At 40.7% G+C, this 23904-nt stretch overlaps 1 protein-coding gene across 3 annotated transcripts in view; it reads right to left on the minus strand.

The window, feature by feature from the left end:
• The window catches only part of Ints4 (integrator complex subunit 4), a 129838-nt gene that overhangs the window by 44754 nt on the left and 61180 nt on the right, over nucleotides 1-23904 (minus strand). For all 3 annotated transcript variants that reach the window (XM_013014166.1, XM_013014165.1, XM_013014168.1), the window contains 5 exons: nucleotides 16582-16787; nucleotides 15383-15525; nucleotides 9048-9163; nucleotides 6571-6704; nucleotides 4212-4369 (listed from right to left, as the gene is read on the minus strand). In XM_013014166.1, coding sequence (XP_012869620.1) covers nucleotides 4212-4369; nucleotides 6571-6704; nucleotides 9048-9163; nucleotides 15383-15525; nucleotides 16582-16787 — 757 coding nt within the window. The remainder of the gene's footprint in view (nucleotides 1-4211; nucleotides 4370-6570; nucleotides 6705-9047; nucleotides 9164-15382; nucleotides 15526-16581; nucleotides 16788-23904) is intronic.

Here is a 23904-nt window from a genome sequence, read left to right on the forward strand (position 1 = left end):
GCATGAGGCCCTGGGTTTGATTCCTCAGCACCACATAAGCAAAAAGAAAAAAAGCCGGAAGTGGTGCTGTGGCTCAAGTGGTAAAGCGCTAGCCTTGAGTTGAAGTGCTGAGGGACAGCGCCCAGGCCCAGAGTTCAAGCCCTACAACTGGACCCAAAAAGAAAAAAAAAAAAAAGATGTCTCAAATCCATATCACCCCAGGCTGACTTCCAACAGTGATCCTCCCAATTTTTGCTTCTCAGTAAGTAGCTAGGACTACTAGTTAGGATTACAGGCATGAGTCACATCACCCTGCTAGTTTCTTCTTTTTTTTAAACGGAATCTCCCAATCCTCCTTGCTTTGGTACTAGATTATAAAAATAAGTGACAATACTCAGCCACAGGACAATTTTCTTATCAAGTTGAGAGATTAGACCCTTTCCTCCTTGGGGCTCAGACCTACTGGAGGTCCTATGACTTGAGTCACTAGGAAACTTCAGAGCAAGAGAGTTCCTTGTAGCTGGAGCAGCTGGGAAACCTCAGGACAAGAGAGTCCCTATGAGCCCTGGTAGAATTTTACTAGAGCATAGCAGTCTATGCACCTCAACATGCTGCACGGTTCTCATACCCACATTCAACTTGCATCCACCCACCACAGAGGTAAGTATTCTCTCCAACAGTGTACCTGTCCCAGGTACACTCCCAGGGGCTGGAACACCAGGTTTGTATAGGATTACTAGATTACTAAACCAACCATTTTCCTCTCCAGTTCTTTACTCTCATCCTGATACTAGCCAGTCCTAAGTCCTCGAGATGAGTGACCTAGAATCCAAAACAGTTGGGGAGATGGGACACAGACTAGTGCAGGCTCTCTTACAGATTCCATTTTTTTGTTTTGTTTTGTTTTTGGCTGGCTCTGGGGCTTGAACTCTAAGCCTAGGTGCTGTCCTAGAGATTCTTTTTCTCAAGGCTAGGGTTCTACCACTTGAGCTACAGTGCCACTTCCAGCTTTTACTGAGTAGTTTATTGAAGGTAAGAGTCTCATGGACTTTCCTGCCCAGGCTAGCTTCAAATTATGATCCTCAGGTCTCAATCTCCTAAGTAGCTAGGACTACCTAGCCACCAGTACCTGGCCAGATTCCAATTTTTATCTTGGGCATCTTCCTACACTGTGCTGTCTGCTGAAAGCCGTACTTCCCACACTCTTGAGCTAGGTTCCAACATGAGTTAGTATTGGCCAATCAAACATACTTTGAAGTCTGCTTGGAACAAGGTCTGTCCATCTTGCCTGCATGGGGATTTCCAAGGACAAGATCCTATCTAGCTAATGCACAACTAGCACAAAGTTTGCTTCTCAATGTATGGAATAAGATTATCTGTCAAGAATCATTGAGGGTTGCCAGTCGTCAGTGGTTCACACCTATAATCCTAGCTACTCAGAAAGCTGATATCTGAGGACTACAGCTCAAAGCCAGACCTGACAGGAAAGTCTGTGAAATTTTATCTTCAACTATCAAAAAACTGGAGATAGAGCTTTGGCTCAAGTGGTAGAGTGCTAGCCTTGAACACAGAAACTCAGTAACAACCAGGTGCTGGTGGCTCACACCTGTAATCCCAGCTACTCAGGAGGCTGAGATCTGAGGATTATGGTTAAAGTCAGCCCAAGCAGGAAAGTCCATGAGACTCTGATCTCCAAGAACCACCAGAAAAAACTGGAAGTGGCGCTGTGGCTCAAGTGGTACAACGCTAGCCTTAAGCTGAAGAGGGGAGGGACAGTGCCCAGGCTCAGATTTCAAGTCCCATGATGGACAAAACAAAAACAAAAACCAACCAAACAACAACAACAACAAAAAAAAACTAATGGACAGTACCCAGGCCCTGGAACAACAACAACAAAATTCATTAAGGCCAAGTACCAATGCTTCATTCCTGTAATCTTAGCTATTCAGGAGGCTGATATTTGAGGACCAAGGTTCAAAGCCAGACTGAGTAGAAAAGTCTGAGCAATTCTATCTCCAATTCTATCAATCAGCAAAATGCCTGACTGGAGGTATCGATCAAATGTGCTGGCTATGAGCGAAATAACTAAGAAAAAGCCTGAGCTCAAGCCCTGGTACCAGGGGGAATAAAACAAAAAAAGAATTTCTAAGGAATGGGATGCAGGCAAGAGGTTGAGCTTAAGCATATGTGGAGAGTGTGAGTTTGAATGGAAAAACTGCAAAAATAACTAAAGAGTCATCAGTGGCTCACACTTGTAATCCTAGCTATTGAGAATACACAATTCAAAGCCATCAAAGTCCATGAGAATCTTATCTCCAATTAACTACCAAAAGGCAGAAGTAGAGCTGTGCCTCAAGTGCTAGAACGCTGGCCTTTAGCAAAAAGAAGCTCAGAAACATAGCCCAGGCTCTTAGTTCAATCCCCAGGTCTAGCATGTGCACATGTGTGTGCGCACGTGCATGCACACAACACACACACACACACACACACACACACACACACACACACACAAACTGCAAAAGAAAAAAAAGTCAGATATGAAAATTCATGCCCTTAATCCTACGGTTAGAAAAACTGGAGTCAGAAGTTCAAGGCCAGCCTGGGCTACATACCAAGATCCTATTTCAAAGAGAAAAAAATGCACAATACAGAGAATTATTAATTGAATGTGACAGATAGAGTGTCCCTCAGGGAAGGTCAGAAGAGAGCTCCACCAAGCTGATAAATAATATTTTTCTTCTTTTCTACTCTTTCTCTCTCTCTCTTAAACACACACATACACACACACACACACACACACACACACACACAGAATAAATAATACTGCTTTTTACTAAAGAAAAATGGGTTTCAATTCTTTTCAGGTGATTTTGATGTGGTCTAGCACAGCTTTGCTCGCTCCCGGGTATTTTCTCTCCCCAACAACCAGAGTATAGAGTCATCAAATGTTAATTATGCAGCAGTCATCACAGTGAAGACTGAATCTCCTGGTTCCCTGAAGCTAGATATAGTGAGGACTCTTATGCTCCAGTGAACAGGATGCAGGTAAATCTAGAAAGTGCAACTCTGGAATGAATCTTTACAAGTGAATGGAAATGGAAAAGCCCTACTCTTGTCTTTTCCTTTGTTCTACAGGCAAGAATAGAAAGGGAATAGTTAGATTTAAGACAGGCAGAGGCCACTTGATACCAAAGATGGAAACATATGTACGAATGACCCCAGAGCCATTTATCATCCCAGCTCTGTCCCACTTGTGTGAAAGAATTAAATTTGTCCTGTAAAGCCACTGTTACTTTACATTTTAAAACCTACTTTATAAACAAAGAAAAATTTAAATAGCTTTCTATAATTATTTCTATTTTTCTTTACTCATTGAGTCATGAACACAAAAAGCATTCTTTTCTCCCTTTCTTTCTTTTTTTTTATCTTGTGCCTGTTGGAGGGCTTGAACTCAGGGCCTGGATGCTGTCCTTGAGCTATTCTGCCCAAGAGTAGTACTCTACCACTTGAGTCACAGCTCCACTTCTAGCTTTTTGGGTTTTTTTGTTTGTTTGTTTGTTTTGCCAGTCCTGGGGCTTGAACTCAGGACCTGGTCACTGTCCCTGAACTTTTTTTGCTCAAGGATAGCTAGCAATCTACCACTTGAGCCACAGTGCCACTTCCAGTCTTTTCTGCTTATATGGGACTGAGGAATTGAACCCAGAGCTTCATGCATGCTAGGCAAGCAACTCTTCCACTAAGCCACATTCTCAGCCCCCACTTCTAGCTTTTTGGTTGATAACTAGAGATCAGAGTCTCACTGACTTTCCTGTCCGTGCCGGCTTTGAACTTTTGATCCTCAGATCTCAGCCTCCTGAGTAGCAGGGATTATAGGCTTGAGTCAACAGTGCCCAGCCTTTTTATTTGTCTTTAAAAAAAAAAAGTACAGTCTTGCTATGCAGTCCTCCAAGTTAGCCTTGCACAAGTAACCTGGGATAGCTTTGATCCCATCATCCTCCTCAACATCAGCCTCACAAGTGCTTGGATTACAGGCATATTCCACCAAGCCCAACTCACAGATGCCACTTAAAAACAAACAAACAACCCAAGCCACAATCTAATCCAAATAGAAACAGATCACAAAATCACACAACAGTGTAGGCCATGAGTCAGAAAATGAGGCCCAATAACCAACACAGGAACATAAGCAGTACTCTGAGCATGACAACAAAGCAGAGTCAGTGTCTCCTTACCTGATAGTGAACTCCAACAGTTCCTGGGCTCCCTGAGGGTCAAGATGCTGAAGACTATACACTCTTTCCAGGCTCTGCTGTAGGAACTGCTGGGAAGGATCTTCATGGGGCGTGATATTGGGGGAGACAGACGATGACACTAGTTTTCTACCTGGTAACTAAGCACACAGGTGAGATGATAGTACCCTCAAGCTCTGTGGCTGAGCTAGTGTGGTAACTCAAAGAAACCGGAAAAAAATTGGAGCCAAACGAAGCAAGGAGAAAAAAGGCTAGGAGGGTCGGTAAGCAACCTAGTTTTCTCCTTCCTCAGCTACAGGGGATATGGTGGGGGGTGAGGGAGAAAGAGAAAGGGAGTGGGTAGAGGAAAGAGGAAACAAAAAAAGAGGGGTAGAAAGAAGAGGAGAGGGAAAGGAGAGGACAATGCAAACACAGTCTACCCAATGTACCCATAGTGCTCATGAAAAAGAGCAGCTAACTATAGGAATCAGACTAAAAGTTAATCTATTGTTATATATGTTTCTTTGTTTGTTTTTGCTAATCGTGGGCCTCAACTCCGGGCCTGGGCACTGTCCTTCAGCTCTTTAGCTCAAGGCTAGTGCTCTACTACTTGAGCCACAGTGCCACTTCCAGCTTTTTCTGCTTATATGGTGATGAGGAATCGAACCCAGAGCCTCATGCATGCAAGGCAAGCACTCTACCACTGAGCTACCTTCCCAGCCCATGTTATATGTTTTTAAGCTTTTATTTTCTCTTTAAATCCATGGGTAAGTGATCATATATTCCCACATAATTTTCTGTAATAAATTATAAACCTAGCTACTCAGAAGGCTGAGATCTGAGGATCACGGTTCAAAGCCAACCCAGGCAGGAAAGTCCGTGAGACTCTTATCTCCAATAAACCACTAGAAAACAGGAAGTGGCACTGTGGCTCAAGTGGTAGAGCACTCACCTTGAGCTGAAGAGCAGAGGGATAGCACCCAAGCCCAGAGTTCAAGCCCTACAACTGACCAAAAAAAAAATTTTTTTTAATTAAATTTAAAAAAAAATTAACTGTACAAAACCAGGCAGGTGGCTCACACCTGTAATCCCAGCCACTCTCAAGGTAGGAATATTATGGTCTGAGGCCACAAGTAAAAACTCAAGACTCTATTTGAAAAACAACTATGCTCCCCGCCTCAAAAAAAAAAAAGAGCTGGAAATATGGCTCAAGTAGTAGAGAGCCTGCCTAGCAAGCATGAGGTCCTGAGTTCAAGGCCCAGTACCATCAAAAGAAACAAAAGAAAAGCAAGGGCTGGGAATGTGGCTTAGTGGTAGAATGCTTGCCTAGCATGCATGAAGCCCTGGGTTTGATTCCTCAGTACCACATAAACAGAAAAAGCCGGAAGTGGCTCTGTGGCTCAAGTGGTAGAGTGCTAGCCTTGAGCAAAAGAAGCTTGGGGATGGTGCCCAGGTCCTGAGTTCAAAAAGAAAAGAAAAGCACACAAAACACACATTTATTTTCTCATCAGTCCGTATTTCCCCACTACACAATGGAGACTACTTCTTCTGGCCTTATCCAAAGGAATAATGTACCTCAGGAACTAAGACTGTGTTACCTTTTAAGAAAAAGAATGGGAATAAGCAAAAATTTCAGTTTATTTTGAATTTTCTATAATGTTGCAGTTTACTAGCTATATATATATATATATATATATACATATAAAACTTATATATAAATATATATAATATACATATATATATAGTTTTGGTTTTCTAGTTTAAGAAGCTCCATGTGGGTACTGGTAACTCATGCTTGTAATCATAGCTATTTGGGAGGCTGAGATTATGAAAACTGCAAATTGAGGCTAGCCAGGGCAGGAAAGTTTGGAAGACCCCCTACCCCCTCAATGAAGAGCTAAGACACAGTGCTTAACATAGACAATCCATACCCAGGTGTATACCCAGGCAAAGAGTAAGACCTTATCTCAAAAATAACCAGCAAAAATGAGGGTTGGAGGTGTGGCTCAAGTGGTGGAGTGCCTGCCTAGTAAGCTCCAGGCTGAGTACAAACCCTAGTACCAATAAATAAACAAACAGAGGGGCTGGGGAGGTGGCTCAGTGGTAGAGCGCTTGCCTTGCATGCACGAGGCCCTGGGTTCAATTCCTCAGCACCACATAAGCAAAAAGAAAAAAGCCAGAAGTGGCACTGTGGCTCAAGTGGTAGAGCGTTAGCCTTGAGCTGAAGAGCTGAGGACAGCACCCAGGCCCAGAAGTTCAAGCCACACAACCAGGCCCAAAAAATAAATAAATAAACAAAGCACCAAAAAAAAAACCCTAAAACAAATAAAAACAAAAACGAGGACAACTGCTTTCAACATACCCTTAAGGCTGGAACAAGATGAGAAAGACTGTCTCGAAGGTAAGCATAGTGCCTGAAGGTATGATCTGAGAATAATGCTGGCATTGTTGGACAGGTTTTAGCAGCATTGAAAATAAGAACCAAAACCGCGATGTCTGATGGACAAGTAAGTTAAGAAAACATGGAAATATAGAACGTTGAGCTTGACCAGAATTTGGCACCCCTACCTCCCTCTCCCAAAATTTCCATTTAGAAACTAATTTTCTAGCAATCACAGAAATGCAAATTTAAATGAGGAGTCAGTTCCTCCTATTCCACCTATATCTCTAATTGCCAAAGATGATTAAAAAGACTGTCCAGTGGTGCTGAAAGAATAGCAAAAGATTCTCAGAACACTGCCTATTACTGTACATATTAACATAATGCCCTTAGATAATTATTTCACAGTGGGCTGTAAGTCTTATGATTAACTTCACACTTCAAAATAGTCTAAATAAATAAATAGCTACTCAGGAGGCTGAGCTCTGAGATCACAGTTCAAAGCCATCCTGGGCAGAAAAGAACTTGAGACTCTTCCAATTAATCACAGAAAAAGCAGGATCACAGTTTGAAAGCAGCCCATGCAGGAAAGTCCATGAGACTTCTATCTCCAATAAACTACTCAAAAAAGCTGGAAGAGGCTCAAGTGGTAGAATGCTAACCTTGAGCAAAAGGAGCTCAGGGACAGTGCCCAGGCCCAGAGTTCAAGCCTCAGGACTGACCAAAAAAAAGTCACTTGCACATTTCTACACAGATCATAACATTGTTATGACGTATGTCTGTAGTACCAGAAGGCAAAAGTAAGGAGACAACTTAAGGCCAGGAGTTCAAACCCTATCCAGACAACACAGTAAGACCCTATTGCAGGGTTAGGAAGGTGGCTCAGTGGTAGAGTGCTTGCCTTGCATGCGTGAGGCCCTGGGTTCGATTCCTCAGCACCACATAACAAAAAAGAAAAAAGCTGGAAGTGACGCTGTGGCTCAAGTGGTAGCGCTAGCCTTGAGCTGAAGAGCTGAGGGACAGAGCCCAGACCCAGAGTTCAGGCCCCACGACCGGACCCCTCGCCCCCCAAAAAAGACCCTATTGCAACCAACCAATCAATCAATCAATCAGTCAAACCATGGCTGTACAGAAAGAAGCAGAGATCACCAAGAATGAAGCCCTGCTAGAATTTGGAATAGCCCTAAATGGATTACCTGCAGACTTGTCTTGCACTGGAGAAAAATGAAACTTTTAACTTGTTTAAGTAACAATGAGGATAATTTCTATTAATTTTATTCAAACTTAATTCATAAATACAATCCTTCAACTACTGAGAAAGTATCTTACCAAAGTGGACTTCCAAAAAAATTTAATACTTTTTTTTTATGTGAAAGAACATTCAGGTTTCACAGCATTTCAAAATCTCTTCCAAGATTAGTAATAAGACCTAGCCCACACAAGTCCTTCAATGATTAGCTAAATTTCAGAAACATATGCTTTAACTGGAGCTGTGACATGTTTTTCATAGAAGTACAGAATTAGGGAAACCATTACCCAGAGCTTTATATAAATATAAGCAACCATAACAGAGAATGTCAGAATCACCTGCACAGAACAGTCAGTTATTTGTCTGATCCTTGCACTTCAATAAATATCCTCCCTAAACCTCATGGAAAATATACCCATGGAGCACAAACAATAAGAACAGAGTACAAATGCACTGGTGGAAATGTATACCCATTGCCAGAACACAAGCCAATTCCACAGCATGCTGTACAAGGTAATTACAGACTGGATGAACTTGTATTAGAAGCAGAGTAATGATACAGCCTACTTCAGGGCATTACCTCCCTCAGGCTGTAGATCAAATTAAACAGTGTTAAGACCCAGCAATGTGCACAGGCTTTACATCCAAGATCTGCTCCTCAAGTCACTTAAATTCTATAACCCTGAGTTTCTTCTTTTGTAAACTATAAAAACACCTCCTTCCAGATTTATTTGGTGGATCAAAGATAAAATGTATTTAATGAGGGCTGGGAAAGTGGCTCAGTGATAAGAGTGCTTGCCATGTATGCATGAGGCCCTGGGTTCAATTCCTCAACACCACATAAGTAGAAAAACCAGAATTGGCGCTATGGCTCAACTGGTAGAGCGCTAGCCTTGAGCTGAACAGCTGCGGGACAGTGCTCAGGCCCAGAGTTCAGGCCCAGGACCGACAAAAAAAAAATGTATTTAATGAGTATTAGAATGTAAGAAGTACCAACCAAATGGTAAACGTAATTATCAGCATAAATAGCAAAGATAAATTACTGTGAAAACAACACTGAAAGGTGTGAATATTAACCATCAGACTCCCTGAGGCAAACTCTTACCTAAAGGAAATAAGGAAACAAAACTGAAACCATCATTACACTTCAGAAAGCAATTCCAGCTTTTTCTGCCAAGTGAGTGGGGCCCACCCCAGGTCCAAAGGATACAAGCTGGGTCATCCATGTCTGGTTCCGCTGTGTCAAAAAACGGGTGAATGCTCAAGAGCTCTGGCACCAAAGGAAGCACCAGGGTTGGATGTCGACTTCCTAGGTACTTCAAGCACCTGAAACAAACAAGTATGTACCCAGTAAATCAGTAAGTACCTTAAAAAGCATCAGGAATTAGAATCAGAAAACCTGAGTTTTCAGGTGACATTAATAAAGATGCATTGTGATCCTAAACTGCTTTGTTGAATGACAACTTCCTTTGTACAACTACCTAAATAAAAAAAATTATAGCAGGCACCAGTGGCTCACACCTATAATCCTAGCTACTCAGGAGGCTGAGATCTGAGGATTGTGGTTAAAAGCCAGTCCAAAAAAAAAGGATTTTCTGCAGGGGCATGGGGGATGTTAGGTCAGTCATGGGGCTTTAACTCAGGGCCTGAGCACTGTCCTTGAGTTTTTGTGCTCAAGGCTAATGCTCTACCATGTGAGCCACAGCTATACTTCCAGGTTTTTGGAAGCTAATTGGAGATAAAGAGACTCATGGACTTTCCTGCCCAGACTGGTATCAAACCGTGATCCTCAGCTCTCAGCCTCCTGAGTAAGATTAACAAAAAAAAAACTGAAAACAGCTGGGCACGGGTGGCTCACGTCTGTAATCCTAGCTACTCAGGAGGCTGAAAGCTGAAGATCATGGTTCAAAGCCAGCCCAGGCAGAAAAGACTGTGAGACTCTTTTTTTTTTGGGTCCGGTTGTGGGGCCTGTACTCTGGGCCTGGGCGCTGTCCCTCAGCTCTTCAGCTCAAGGCTAGCACTCTACCACTTGAGCCAAAGAGCCACTTCCAGCTTTTTTCTTTTTGCTTATGGGTGCTGAGGAATCGAACCCAGGGCCTCATGCATGCAAGGCAAGCACTCTACCATTGAGCCACCTTCCCAGCACCCCCCCCCCCCCCCCCGTGAGACTCTTATCTCCAATAAACTGCTGTGGCTCAAGCAGTACAGCACTTGTCTTGAGCTGAAGAGCACAGGGACAGCACCCAAGCCCAGAGTTCAAGCTCCATAACTGACAAAAAAAAAAAAGTTTTCCTAACTCTTATTAATCAGATAAGTCACCCAATTATTCTAAAACTCAGTTAAAAATGGTTACTATGAAGATAAAAGGGCAGATATACTGGCTGTTAAAGAAGCAGCCATTTCCCCCACCAATCTTGCTTTCCAAGTCAGTACTAATTTTCAGCTGGTAAGCAAAGTGCTTTGCAGGCAGCAAAGTGCTTATGGAAAGTAGGCCCATCCCAAGCATAGAACCCTGACTATTGGTTTAAAACCATTCTGGCAGCTCTTTCTCATTTTCCAGTGACTGATTTGCTGGTAGTCAAGTAACACAGTTCTGATGAGTGGAATAAAAGGGAAGTCTGCTGGCAAGTTCTCAGGAATGTTTTACTAACCAAACAGAAAGAGAAATTCAGTCTGCATGGTAGCTCATGCCTGTCATCCCAGGTACTCAGGAAGCATAAATGGGATATTTCAAAGGCAGTTTGAGCAAAAAGTTCATGAGATCTCTATCTTGAAAGAAAGAGCTTGGCATGGTTGGGTCATCCTAACAACCACAGAAAACAAAACAGGAGGTCTGGTGGGACACTGGTGGCTCACTTCTGTATTCTAGCTACTCAGGAGGGTGAGATCTAACGATCATGGTTCGAAGCCAGCCTACATAGGAAAGCTTGTGATTCTTTTTTTTTTCTTTTTTTCCAGTCCTGGGGTTTGAACTCAGGGCCCAGGCATGTCATTGAGCTACTTTTGCTCAAGGCTAGCTAGCACTCTACCACTTGAGCTACAGAGCAACTTCTGGCTTTTTCTGTTTATGTGGTACTGAGGAATCGAACCCAGGGCTTCATATATGCTAGGCAAGCACTCTACCACTAAGCCACATTCCCAGCCAAGTCTGTGACTCTTATCTCCAAGTAACAACCAAAAAGCTGGAAGTGAAACCATGACTCAAGTGGAAGAGCACTGTCCTTGAGAGAAAAAGCTGAAGGGAGCACTCAGGCAAAGAAAGAAAGAAAAGAAAAGAAAGAAAGAAGAAAGAAAGAAAGAAAGAAAGAAAGAAAGAAGAAGAGAAAAAAGAAAGGAGAACTACAGTCCAAACAAAAAGCAAGAGCGTATTTCAAAATAACCAAAGCAAATAAAGGGCTACAGTACCTGCTTGGCAAGTGCAAGACCCTAAGTTCAAATCGGAGAGAGAGAAAGAGAGAGAGAGAGACAGATAGACAGACAGACAGACAGAGACACCGCAGAGAGACAGAGTGAGGTATGAATGAAAATACCCTTATTTTATGACCTTATATATTGTCTAACAAAGCAGACATCCTGAAACTCTAAAAGGAAAGAAATAGCAGAGAAATCAACTGGTACTCTTACCATGTTAAGCTGTTAATGAACATTCCTAAAACCAACTTATCACTTCTTACTATGCAAAAAAATTAGACTTTAGAAGAAGTTGGAGATGTGGCTCAGATGGTAAGGTGTTAGCCAATGAGTGAAATCATCAAGTCAAGAGTTTGAATCCCAGTTGAACCAAAAAGAAAAAAAAATTAGACTTGATAGCCAGGTGCTGGGGCCCTTGCCTGTAATCCTATCCTGTAATCCTAGATCTCAGAAGGCTGAGATGTAAAGGTTGAGGTTCAAAACCAGATTAAGTAGATCAATCTGAGAAACATCTATAATTAACCAGCAAAAGGCTAGAAATGGAGGTATGGATCAAGTATGAGAGTGCCTTGAGTGAAAAAGCCAAGCAAGAGCACAAGTCCCTGAGTTCAACCCCCAGTACCTGCATTCACGTGTGTGTGTACACGCGCGCACGCATGCATGCATGCACATGCACGCGCACACACACACACACACACACACACACACACACACACACACGACTAAGCCAAGCATTGGTGGGTCGGTCGTGCCTATAATTCTAGCTACTCAGAAGTCTAATATGTGATGATCAAGGTTCAAAGCCATTCAGGCCATACAAATCCAAGAAATTCTTATTTGTAATTACCCTGCAAAATGCCAGAAGTAGAGCTGTGGCTCAAGTGGTAAAACAAAAGCCTTAATTGAAAAAGCTGAAAAACATTTATTTTTGTACCAGCACAAAGAAAAAAACAAAACAAGACTAAAGTCTTTATTAAGAGCCTCTTTAAAAGCTACCAAGAACTACCAGGTAACGTAATTGTGTACTTTTACTATTTTGTATTTGGTAAGTTCTGGGTTAGAAACTGAACTAAATGAACAGTCTTAACCTCTGCTGTCACTGAGGTTAAAATCCAGCTGAGGTTATGATGACCAGCACTATAAGGCAATGAACTACCAAACAAAAGACACTCTGGCAAAGGTAGACAAGATCATTAGAATCAAACAAAATATCACATTGTGGTTAAGACTTCACTGGGAACTGGAACATAGGCAGATCACCCAAAGCGATAAAAGGAACACTAAGAACTGAGTCATGAATACATGGGGTATAAAAGACCTCTCAACCTACAGCATTTGATCTAGTTAGAAACTACTTTTTCTCAATCTCATGTTTTCCCTTCCAAGTGGAAAGAAATCCACTATAAATTCTCTGCCTCTCTCAGTCCTTTCAGTTACTGTGCTTCAGGGCACACTGTACAGGCTGCACTTTGGCCTCCAGTTGCCATTCCTTTTTCACCTTTGTTCTATTCGGCACGCAGGTGGGAAACCTGAGTGCTGCTAATTGGTCCCCTTGAAGATCTCTATCCCACTCGGTTTCACTGAACTAGACCTTCTGCCTTACTAATATGTTTTTGGGTTTTTTTCTTACTTTGTCCAACCTTCTCATATATATCTAATCTTTACTTCTTTTTCTTCCTCCTATTTGAGGGCTGAGTCTGCGAGTTGATCTATTTTTAAGTCTCCACAGCACTTTAATATAGTTAGTTATTGGGTAATAACAAGTGCTCAGTGTGTGCTGAAATGATCAGATACTAGAAGAGAACAAGGGCATGATGGGAGACATCTTGTAAACCCAAAACTGGGGAGACTGAAGCAGGAAGATAATGAGTTCCAGACCAGCCTGAGCTACAGAGTGATTTTTTTATTTAAGATTTTTTTGAGTTTTTATTATGCAGTAAGCTCTGTCCAAACAATTTACAGGCAGTTTCCTATTTGAATATTGTGATAAACCAAGTAGTGTCAGTTTATATTACATAGTGATTTAAAAAATAGAAAAGAAGGGCTGGGATGGTGGCTCAGTGGTAGAGCGCTTGCCTTGCATGCCTAAGGCCCTGGGTTCGATTCCTCAGCACCACATAAGCAAAAAAGAAAAAAGCCAGAAGTGGTGCTGTGGCTCAAGTGGTAGAACGCTAGCCTTGAGCTGAAAAGCTGAAGGACAGTGTCCAGGCCTAGAGTTCAGGCGCCACGACCAGATCCAAAAAAAAAAAAAAATAGAAAAGAAGCAGAACAAATAACTTCACATTTTTCATCTATGTATCCATCTTTAGCAACATTGTAAAAACACATCACTCTGGTAGAGTACTGGTGGCACGCCTATAATCCTAGCTACTCAGGAGACTGAAATCTGAGTGTCTTGGTTCAAAGCCAGCCCATCATGAAAGTCCATAAGACTCTTTATCTCCAAATAATGGCCAAAAAGCTAGAAGTGAAGTTGTGGCTCAAATAGTAAAGCACTAAACCTGAGCAAAAAAGGTCAGGGACAGTGCCCAAGCCCCTGAGTTCAAGCCCCAGGACAGGCATAAAAACAAAACAAAAATCACTCTGAATATTCCTTTAACTCTTTTGTTATATTCATTAATATTTCTAAGTAAACACCCAATTTGTGGGACTAAAGTGAAAATAATTAAGTGATTGTTAGAATAGGTAATTCTAAAATCTTTTAAGCACTATAACTTAATCAAGATGGCCTTATATATTCTAGGAAATACCAAAAAAAAATCACCCCACAAATCTTACTTTCAGACAAGAAAATATTCTGCAATACGTTCCATAACAATACCTTTTATCAACCAGAATTAATCATTTCTTCTGTATCTTTGCAAACCTGCAATTACTGACAAGAGTGTTTCCCTACTCTATCACCACACCTCAAATGACCAAGTACTCCTTGAAGATGATCAATAAAGGCATGCTCAATTGAGCTCAACTGCATAAACATGAGCAAATGGCAAAACAGAATACTAGAAATTAAAGTATGACCCAGGGCTAGGGGTATGGCGCAAGAGGTAGATCACTTGACTAGCAAGCACAAGGTCCATAAAAATTAAAACTTGCCTTAAAAAAAAAATCAAAAATGTATTGTTAAGTGAAACATAAAGCTGGGTTCTCCTGTCATTTTTAGTTTTTAATATTCTCCAGGGGCTGGAGATAGAATATAGTAGAAGAGTTCTTGCTTACTATGTGAGTCATGTGATAAATCTATTTACATATTAGATAGGTAGGTAGAAGGGGGGGGAGAGAGGGAGGGAGAGGGAGAGGGAGAGAGAGAATGTATGTCTTCCAACCTGATTCAGCTCAGTTTTTCTACATTTTTTTTTTGTGCCAATCCTGAAGCTGGAACTGAGCAATGTCCCTAAGCTTCTTTTGCTCAAAGTTAGTGCTTTAACACCTAATCCACAGCTCTGCTTCCGGCTTTTTCTGTGATTAACTGTAGATAAAGAGTCTCAGAGCCAGCTGGTTTTGAACTACGATCCTATCTGATCTCAGCCTCCTGAGTAGCTAGGATTATAGGCATTAGCTACCAGCACCCAGTTTTGTCTTTACTTTTAGTAACCAATTTTTTTTGAAAATCAATAAACAACACACAGATGGAATGATCTTATCAGATAAGCTCATTTAAATAAGCAGAGAACCATAAGACATTGTATATTAAATATATGCAAGTAGTTCTTCAAATAGAAAGAGGTTTGTAAATAGTGAATGTTAATACCTAGACTATAATCAGTAAAGCTAGAGGTAATTAGGTGGGAGAATAATGGTGAGTTCCATCTATAGAACAAGAGCCCTGCCTCTAAGCTCAGTGATGATGGTTATACTTCATATAAACTGCAAAATAGACAAACAGTGGTTAACATTGTTCAGGAGATAAAAGGACATCTAGCAGACTCATTTCTATAGCCCCAGAACCTACCACAGGGCACACAGTCAGTACACAGCAGGTACATACTTTTTAGGTTGATGAAAAGACAAATGAATAATACAAAAATGTGATATTTATCTTAGGAATTAGACTCCTGAGAGTCTGGTAAAGTTGAATCAGGTTTCTAAATTAAAGGCAAAAGGGACTTAATAAATGGGGTGGCAAGTCCTTACTTCCATATGGAGTCCCTATCAGTGGGGTATTTGCTTAAATTCTTCAGCAGTTCCACCAGTGCAAGATGAATGCCTTCTTTGGTTGAAACATTAGTGCAGCATAAGAGTTCATGAAGAGCCTCTCTAATATCTCTGGATGAATCCTTACAAAAAGAAAAAGATAATGATTAAAAATAATGACTGTTAATTAACAAACCCAGACTCTATCTACCACCCCTTCTTCCTAGGCGCCTTTGTATTTAGGATAGACATATGAGGAAGTACTCAACAGTTTACTAGCTGAAATTCCTGGACAAGCTCTCATCTTACTAATTTAATGAAAAGGGAAAGGCTAGGTGTGCCAGGTTTGCCTCTTTATCTTAAACCTTCCTTTTTCTTCCTGTCTGGAGCTCAATCATAATGCCAAAGGAGTAAGGGTCTCCTTGCAACTCTGAAAAAGGACAGGTTGTTAAGCATGGAAATGTATGCCTGTAATCACAACTACTCAGGAGACAGTAGTAGAAAGATTGTGGTTTCAGACAGGCCTAGCAAAGCAAAAGTGTAAGACCTTATCTACAAAAGAAACTAAAACTACAAAAGGACTATGAGCAAGGCAAGAGTAGGGATAGGTCAGGTACTTTACACAGGACAATCAAAGGAACAGCAAGCACAAACAGAATGAGGTGGAAGCATGTTTAAAAACAACATGGAAGCCAGTACAGGCAGAGTAAAAAATGAGAAATTAGAGATAGTTTTCAGACTTTGCATGGTGGTTTACATCAGCACTTGGGGAGGCACACAAATTCAAGATCAACCTAGGCTATACTAAGAATTCCAAGCTAGTATGGATTATAAAGTTAAGATATATTTGTTTGTTTAAAAAAAAAAGACAAGATGACAGTCAAGCTCTGTATGAGCTGATTCCACTTCCCCTACCAATCTAATCTCATACCACATATGTATTATTCTTTCTTCCAGCCACTCAGCTCTCTTTTGGTCCTTCAACTGTGCCATGTTCCTATCCACCATAGATATTCTATATCTACTCCCTTTCTGCCTGGAATGTTCCTCCACCTCACACTCCCACAAACTCATCCTAGCAATTTAGATGCCTAGTTCCTTCTGTATTAAGCTCACCTTCAGAACCAATGCCTGGTTTTTAAAAAGGAGAAGCCTCAATAGGTATTTGATGAGAAATGAGCAACAAACGAAATGCTTACCTCTAAAACAGCCAGGACAGTGTCAAGCTGATCCTCCCGAAGAGTGATATTGTTAGAGATTTTCCTCATGGTATGTATGGACTGCAGACGTACTTCCTCAATTTCATCATTAAACATGTCGACCAGGAAATCAAGGCACTTTTCAGCAAAAGAGGGTGAAGACTGGGCCAGCATACAGAGAGCTTCTACAGCAGCAATGCGAACCTCTAGAGAAGAGGACAAATGAGGCTACACATGCAATTAAGGAGCATGAGAAAAATGCAAGATGGAGCTCTTCTCATTCAGAATGTCTTTCGGCCTTTACTTCTCTCACAGCAAATTGTCCCTGAGGGATCTCCTCCAAGCCACCTTCATATTGTTGTAAGAACATGGACTTTGGTGTCATAAGGACTCATATTTAAATCTGAGTTCATACACATATGACCAAATACCAAGTAATTTCTTGAACAGTTTTGTTTTATTTCAGTATTCTAATTCCAAGAAAGAATTGATAAATGGAATTACAATCAAATTATCAAGTTTCTGTATAAACTAGAGAACAATTACCAGCCTACAGAAGAAGAGACAGCCTACAGAAAGGGGAAAAGAAACTGCCAGCTATTCATTCTAGATTAATATCCAGAATATATCCAAAAAGAACCAAAAAAATTAAACATCAAAAGAATAAATAATTCAATCAGAAAGTGAAAAATGAGTTAACAGATAGGCTCAAAAAGATGTACAAATGGCCAATAAATACATTAAAAAATATACAACATCTTTAGCCACCATAGAAATGCAAATAAAAGTAACAATGAGATTTCACCTCACTCCAATCAGAATGGCTACCACTGGGAAAACAAAAAATAGGAGAGAAAAAGCTAAGGGGCAATGAATGCTCAGGTCCTGAGTATAGGGGAACTATCTGGGAAGAGGAAGGAGACCTACAGGAAGGGAAAGGAAGACAAAAGAGGGTAATGAGGGGGTGGCTATGATCCAAGTACATGCATGCACATCTCATAATGAGATCCATTTTTTTTTAGGGGGGGGAGGTCCGGTGGTGGGGCCTGAACACTGGGCCTGGGCGCTGTCCCTCAACTCTTCAGCTCAAGGCTAGCGCTCGACCACTTGAGCCACAGCACCACTTCCAGCGTTTTTTCTTTTTGTTTATGTGGTGCTGGGGAATCAAACCCAGGGCCTCATGCATGCAAGGCAAGCGCTCTACCACTGAGCCACCTTCCCAGCCCGAGATCCATTATTCTTAACAATTCATAATAAAGAGGAGGGAGACAGAGGAGGGTAAAAGAGAGGAAAAGGCATGATGATTTTTCTTCCTTCAGTTTATGGTCCTCTGCATACTGCCACCACCATCTCTTAGGGATATAGTGCAGATCATAGAGTCCTAGTATCTCTAAAGAAGAGAAAGGGCTACCAAAATGGATGTTTCACTGCTTCCTGGTCCTTAGGCTCCTCAGAGACCACAGTACTAAAGTACATTGCATAATCTTTTTTTGGGGGGGGGAGGGGGTAGTTAGTAGAGCTAGGACAGTACCATTTATATCTTACCCCAATCTATTTTGCTTTACTTTGTTTTCAGAAAGGATCTCAAGCTTTTGTCCAGGTGGGCCTCCTTCTACCTCCTCTTTCTGAATAGCTGGTATTACAGGCATGAACCAACATGCCTAGCCATTATCACTGCATAATCTTCAAGTTAGAGTATATGAAAAACTTCTTAGATTTAATTGTCATTTCCCTTTTTTTCAGGTTTCCAATTCTCAAATGAAAAAAAAAATACCAATAGGAGATATGCCAAAAGCTTCTATCCTTCATATTTTAAGTAATATTATTTAAGGATAGCACATTTAGAAAAGTATACCAAGCCAGGCACTGGTGGCGCATACCTGTAATCTTAGCTATTTAGGAGGCTGAGACTTGAGGATGGCAGTTCAAAGCCAGCCTGGGCTGGAAAGTCTGTAAGACTCTTTATCTCCAACTAACCACCCAAAAACTGAAGTAACACTATGGCTCAAAGTGGTAGAGAGCTAGCCTTGAGAAAAAGCTCAGGGACAGCACCCAGGCCCCAAGTTCAAGCTCCATGGCCAACAACAACAAAAAAGTGTACCAATCAATGAATTTTCAGTCAACACACTCATATAACTAACTTTCAGATAAGGAAATAGAATATTACTAGCTCTCCCAGAGGCTCCAACAACTTCTGTCCATCACTAAAATCCCTATTCTCAACTTAGATAATGTTACCTTAGCTTTCAAAATGACAAATTATTTTTTCCTTAACATGAACTTGATTTATATGTATAGTATATTTTCACCTATGTCTGTCCTCCTTCACAATATATATGTGTGTATGTGTGTGTATATTTATATATCTATATATCTATATATTCCCTCCTCTCCCCTTCTCATATATACATATATATGAGTGCTTTCATTTTAGCACTGTATAATATTTATCATATTAATATGCTGTAATCAACAATTGCTAATGATTCAACACTTGGCTACCATACACATGTTTTGAGGGCAACATACAAGTCTTTTAGTTGTAGAAGTGCTAGGTGATAAAGCATATTCAACTTCATACATGTTAGAGAGTTTTGAAATGTGGGGAGTTGGGATATTCTTTTGTTCCACATCTTCACCAACCATTAGTATTACTGTGCTTTCAAATTTTAACAATTTGGGCGGCATGAAGCAATATCTATATAGTTTTAATTTACATTTTTCTTTTTTTTGGGGGGGGTCCGGTTGTGGGGCCTGAACTCTGGGCCTGAGCGCTGTCCCTCAACTCATCAGCTCAAGGCTAACGCTCTACCACTTGGGCCACAGCGCCACTTCCGGCTTTTTTCTTTTTGCTTATGTGGTGCTGAGGAATTGAACCCAGGGCCTCATGCATGCAAGGCAAGCACTCTACCACTGAGCCACCTTCCCAGCCCCTAATTTACATTTTTCTAATGGATAAAGTTTATTGGCCATTTAGATTTTTTAAACTCAGTAAATAATCTGATTGTTAAAATTAAAATAGGCTAAATATCACTACTATTTTAGAAATAACATCTAGCAAAGTGAACCAAGTTCAGTTTTCAAAGTAACTGAAGACAAAGATAAAGCTAGCACCCGGTCTGTGAATTTCAGACTAGTGTCATATGGTTAACAGTACATGCTTAGGATGACAGAGGTCTCAAAGCAAATTGTGAAATGTAACCCAATTTGAAGGTGGTCTTGTATAAGTAACTTGATTTCCTGGCACCTGAATTTTCTCATTTGTTAAGTGGAGTTAATACCTATTTCCTTCAGAGTTGTCCAGACTAATGAAACAATGAAGGTAATGGATACAATACATTAAAAGCAATATAAGCAAGGCCAAAAGCATGGGTTTTGTGAGCACCTTGAAAACATAGGCATATCTTTGCCTCTCTGTGGGCTCAGAACACCAACAGTAATGCCACTGAGCCCAGAAAGCCCTTTGTTTATTTATACAATATATGATAAATGTTCCCCAACAGGCAATGCCAACCCATGTGGTAATTGCAAGGAGACAGAGAAGAGAGATGAATAATATACAGACAATGCTCATAAGTAGTTCTCAAACGGTTCTACAACAGAATTGAAACCAACCAAACAAGCCAACTTCGTGGTTAAAATTCACAAATTGTGTGGTATCTATGTAAGAAAGGCTTTATGGACAATTTACAAGTAGAATTATTACATTAAGAGTAGATGATTCAGACTTCTTGGTAATTATGAATTGCACCTTTTCACCAGAGGGAAAGATTTTCTTCATAAGAGAGAAAGATTTTCTTCATAAGATGATTTAAGCATGAAATTGCTAGCATAAAGTAAGCCATATATACTGCTGGGTCTTCTTCCTAAGGTTTTATCCATTACATCACACTGACTCATGCATAACCTTTGAAGTCTACCAAGAGAATCACCAAGGAATTTCTGATCAACATGAGATAATGAGCATGGCCTGCACTGATGAAATTTCAAGCAGAAGCAAAGAAATCTGGTGTTTTAACTGCCTGTACAACCTAAATACAGATAAGTATAACATATTTTCTACTGGACTTTTTGGAATGTTGGAAATATATCACACATTCCTTAGAGGTTCAGGGAAGAGAAAGGGAATCCGCTACACTGGGGCTGGGAGAGGTGAGGGGTTTGATCCTGACTTAGTTACTTATCCACCTTTGTGCTTAGTTTTGTTTGTTTGTTTTGTTTTGCTGTTATCAGTCGTGGGCTTGAACTCTGGGCCTGGGTGCTGTCCCTCAGCTCTTCAGCTCAAGGTTAGCACTCTACCACTTGAGCCACAGCACCACTTCCAGTTTTCTGAGTGGTTTATTGGAGAGAAGAGTCTCATGGACTTTCCTGCCCGGGCTGTCCTTGAATTGCAATCCTAAGATCTCAGCCTCCTGAGTAGCTAGGATTATAGGTGTGAGCCACCAATGCCATTTTTTACAATAAAAAATAAAAGAAATCTAGATGGTCAGATTAACAACTTGAAGTTGCTGGATGTAATCAAGAGACACAGGTAACACAAAATGAATGAGCCATACCATGATATACTATTTTTAATAAGCAGGAGTATACTCTAAAATAATGATTACAAAGTACAACAAATAGATAAATGAGTAACCTATTTGTTTCTTACTGCTATCAGCGGATATATACACTGCACAAACTGCATGTGCCATAAATTCTTTTTTTTTTGACTCAGTGCTGGGTGCTGGGTGCTTTTTCACTCAAGAATACACTTGAGCCACAGCTCTATTTCCAGGTTTTTGGTTGTTGGCTGGCAGTAAGAGTCTCACAAACTTGCTATTGCACCCTGATCTTCAGATCTCAGCCTCCTGAGTAGCTAAGATTATAAATATGAATCACCGGTGGTCAGCAACATGTGCTATACTGATTGGCAGTAAAGTAGGCAGTGCAAACCAGCATCATCACAAACTCATGAGTAATGAATTGTGCTGACATCATGATGGGTTCAGCTCACTAACAGAAGTTTCTCAGCTCCACTGTAAACTTATGGGATACAATAACAATGTAGTCCATTGTGGAGCTTAACAATTATGTGGTGCATGAACGTATATGAAGCAACAATATTCCAGACTTTGGACATTATATAATGAAAGACGTGATTCCTGAGAGATGAGAATTAGTAAGGTAAACTCTGTAATTATACCAGTTAATGTTTAGAGAACTACCAGACTGCAGGTCTTCTTGACTTGAGAAGACAGAGCCAGGAGTGTAGAGAGGCCAATCTGGCTAGAATTCTTATGGCAAAGCATCAGAAAGAAGAGAAGTACATAGAAAGATAAAGTTTAGAAAACTGGCAGCAAGTTATACTTGGACCTCAGCTGAATTCTGATCTATGAGGAAACTAACACCTGGAATAGAACCACCCACAGGCATGAACAATCTCCAGAGCTCAGTTGGACATATAATAGTTTATTCAGATGAGTTTTGTTTCAATAGTACAGAAAAATAAATTCTAGATTAAATACTTTTGTTCTGCTTGACAAAGCTTAAAGTTATGACCTGAGCAAACTGCATCCCAGAATGAGGCCCAAGTATATTTACAGGAATAAAACAATGTTCAGTATATTAAATAAAGTAAAATGCACAATGACTAACATCTAGTTAAAAACTACCAGGAAGCAGAACTTTCTAGAATGCTTGGTGAGAGGAGGAGGAGCAGTAGCTTCCCAAATCACACACAGCTATATACTCCTTCCTGCTCCCTCTCTGGCCGAGTCAACTTACCCACTATAAAAAGTGATAAAAGAATCTCCTTGATATAATGCTATGGGAGTCAATCCTAATACCACCCAGGAAGAACTAAAAAAGCTTATTTAGAAATGCACGTGGAATATCAGGGCCATGGGAAATGGGTCAGTCCCACAGATAGATTTTAAAAGCTGCAATGGAAAGAAAATAGTTTAGAAGAAGATTCTAGAAGCTCATAATGCAAAAGCATGGCCAACAGATAATAAGGAAGGAAGCCAAAAACAAGGATGAAGCCAGGAGATATTAACCCCATCATAGGTGATTCTATTCCAGGTCTTAATCAGAAAGACCATGTTGTTTTCACTAAGGAAAAGACTTTTTCACATACGTAGACATATGGCTTGTGGAAGCACTGAGTGACTCCCAAAAGCTAATATTCACTCTTGACAATAGAACTGCCTTGACAACAGAACTGTAGTCCTTGCATCTCACCCAGGATAGACTGCTGGGAGTGGAAATGTCAAGTGTTTACTAAGTGAAAACATATCAATTCACTGTCCACCATGTGAAAGGGTCATTTCACCATCAAGTTTAAAATAAGCTTCTCTGAAAATGGCTTTCTCTATCTTGATAAACTCTCTTTCTGGAAAAGCTCCTACCTGAGTACAAGAGACTGATAAAATGAATTCAGGTGAAACTGGTGACTGCTTCTTTCAGGGGAAGGGTAGCTATATTTTTTTTTCCCCTAACATATTTACACATAGGCCTTGCCTGTAATCCTGAAGCTAATCAGGAGGCCAAAATATAACAATTGAGGTTTGATGCCATCCCTTAAGACTTTTCTCTTTTTTTGGTGGGGTTTGGGGGGGAGGTAAGGGGGAAGCTTGAAGTCTGGGCCTGGGCACTATCCCTGACCTCTTAAGCTCAAGGCTAGCATTCTACCACTTGAGCCATAGCACCACTTCCGGTTTTCTGGTGGTTAATTGGATGTAAGAGTCTTACAGATTGTCCTGCCCAGGCTGGCTTTGAACTGTGATCCTCAGATCTCAGCCTCCAGAGTAGCTAGGATTACAGGCATGAGCCACCAACACCCAGCCCTGAAGACTCTTATCTCCACTTAACAAACAAAAAGTCAGAACTAGAAGTGTTGCTCAACTGGTAAAGCAAAAGATGTGAACGAAAAAAGCCAATCAGGAATTTGAAGTCTTGAGTTCAAGCCCTAGTACTAGCATATAAAAGAAAACTTGTCCTGGTTTCTCATCTCTTAGGACTATATTATAAGCCTTTGAGTAGTGACTTTCAGAACTTGGTAACCTAGAACTTATAACATAGACCTATATATGAAGAACTAATTTGCATGTATGATAAAGGTGTTTCTTAGTTATAGGCTTACTTGAAACCATTTGATTTATGCTCCAAAGCAACTGTAATTTAATGTTGATAGTATAGAAAACTTGATGGCAGATGTCGGTATAATTTGTGGAGGAGATGGGGAAAAACAAGTAGTTTAAGGATACAGGTGGACCCGTTGCAACTATGAGAAGTACAAGTTGTCATGTCGAAAACGAACTTTACAACTTTGGTGCGGGGGGG

The sequence above is a fragment of the Dipodomys ordii genome, unplaced genomic scaffold (assembly GCF_000151885.1).
Source record: "Dipodomys ordii isolate 6190 unplaced genomic scaffold, Dord_2.0 Scaffold22, whole genome shotgun sequence".
Taxonomy (NCBI): Eukaryota; Metazoa; Chordata; class Mammalia; order Rodentia; family Heteromyidae; genus Dipodomys; species Dipodomys ordii.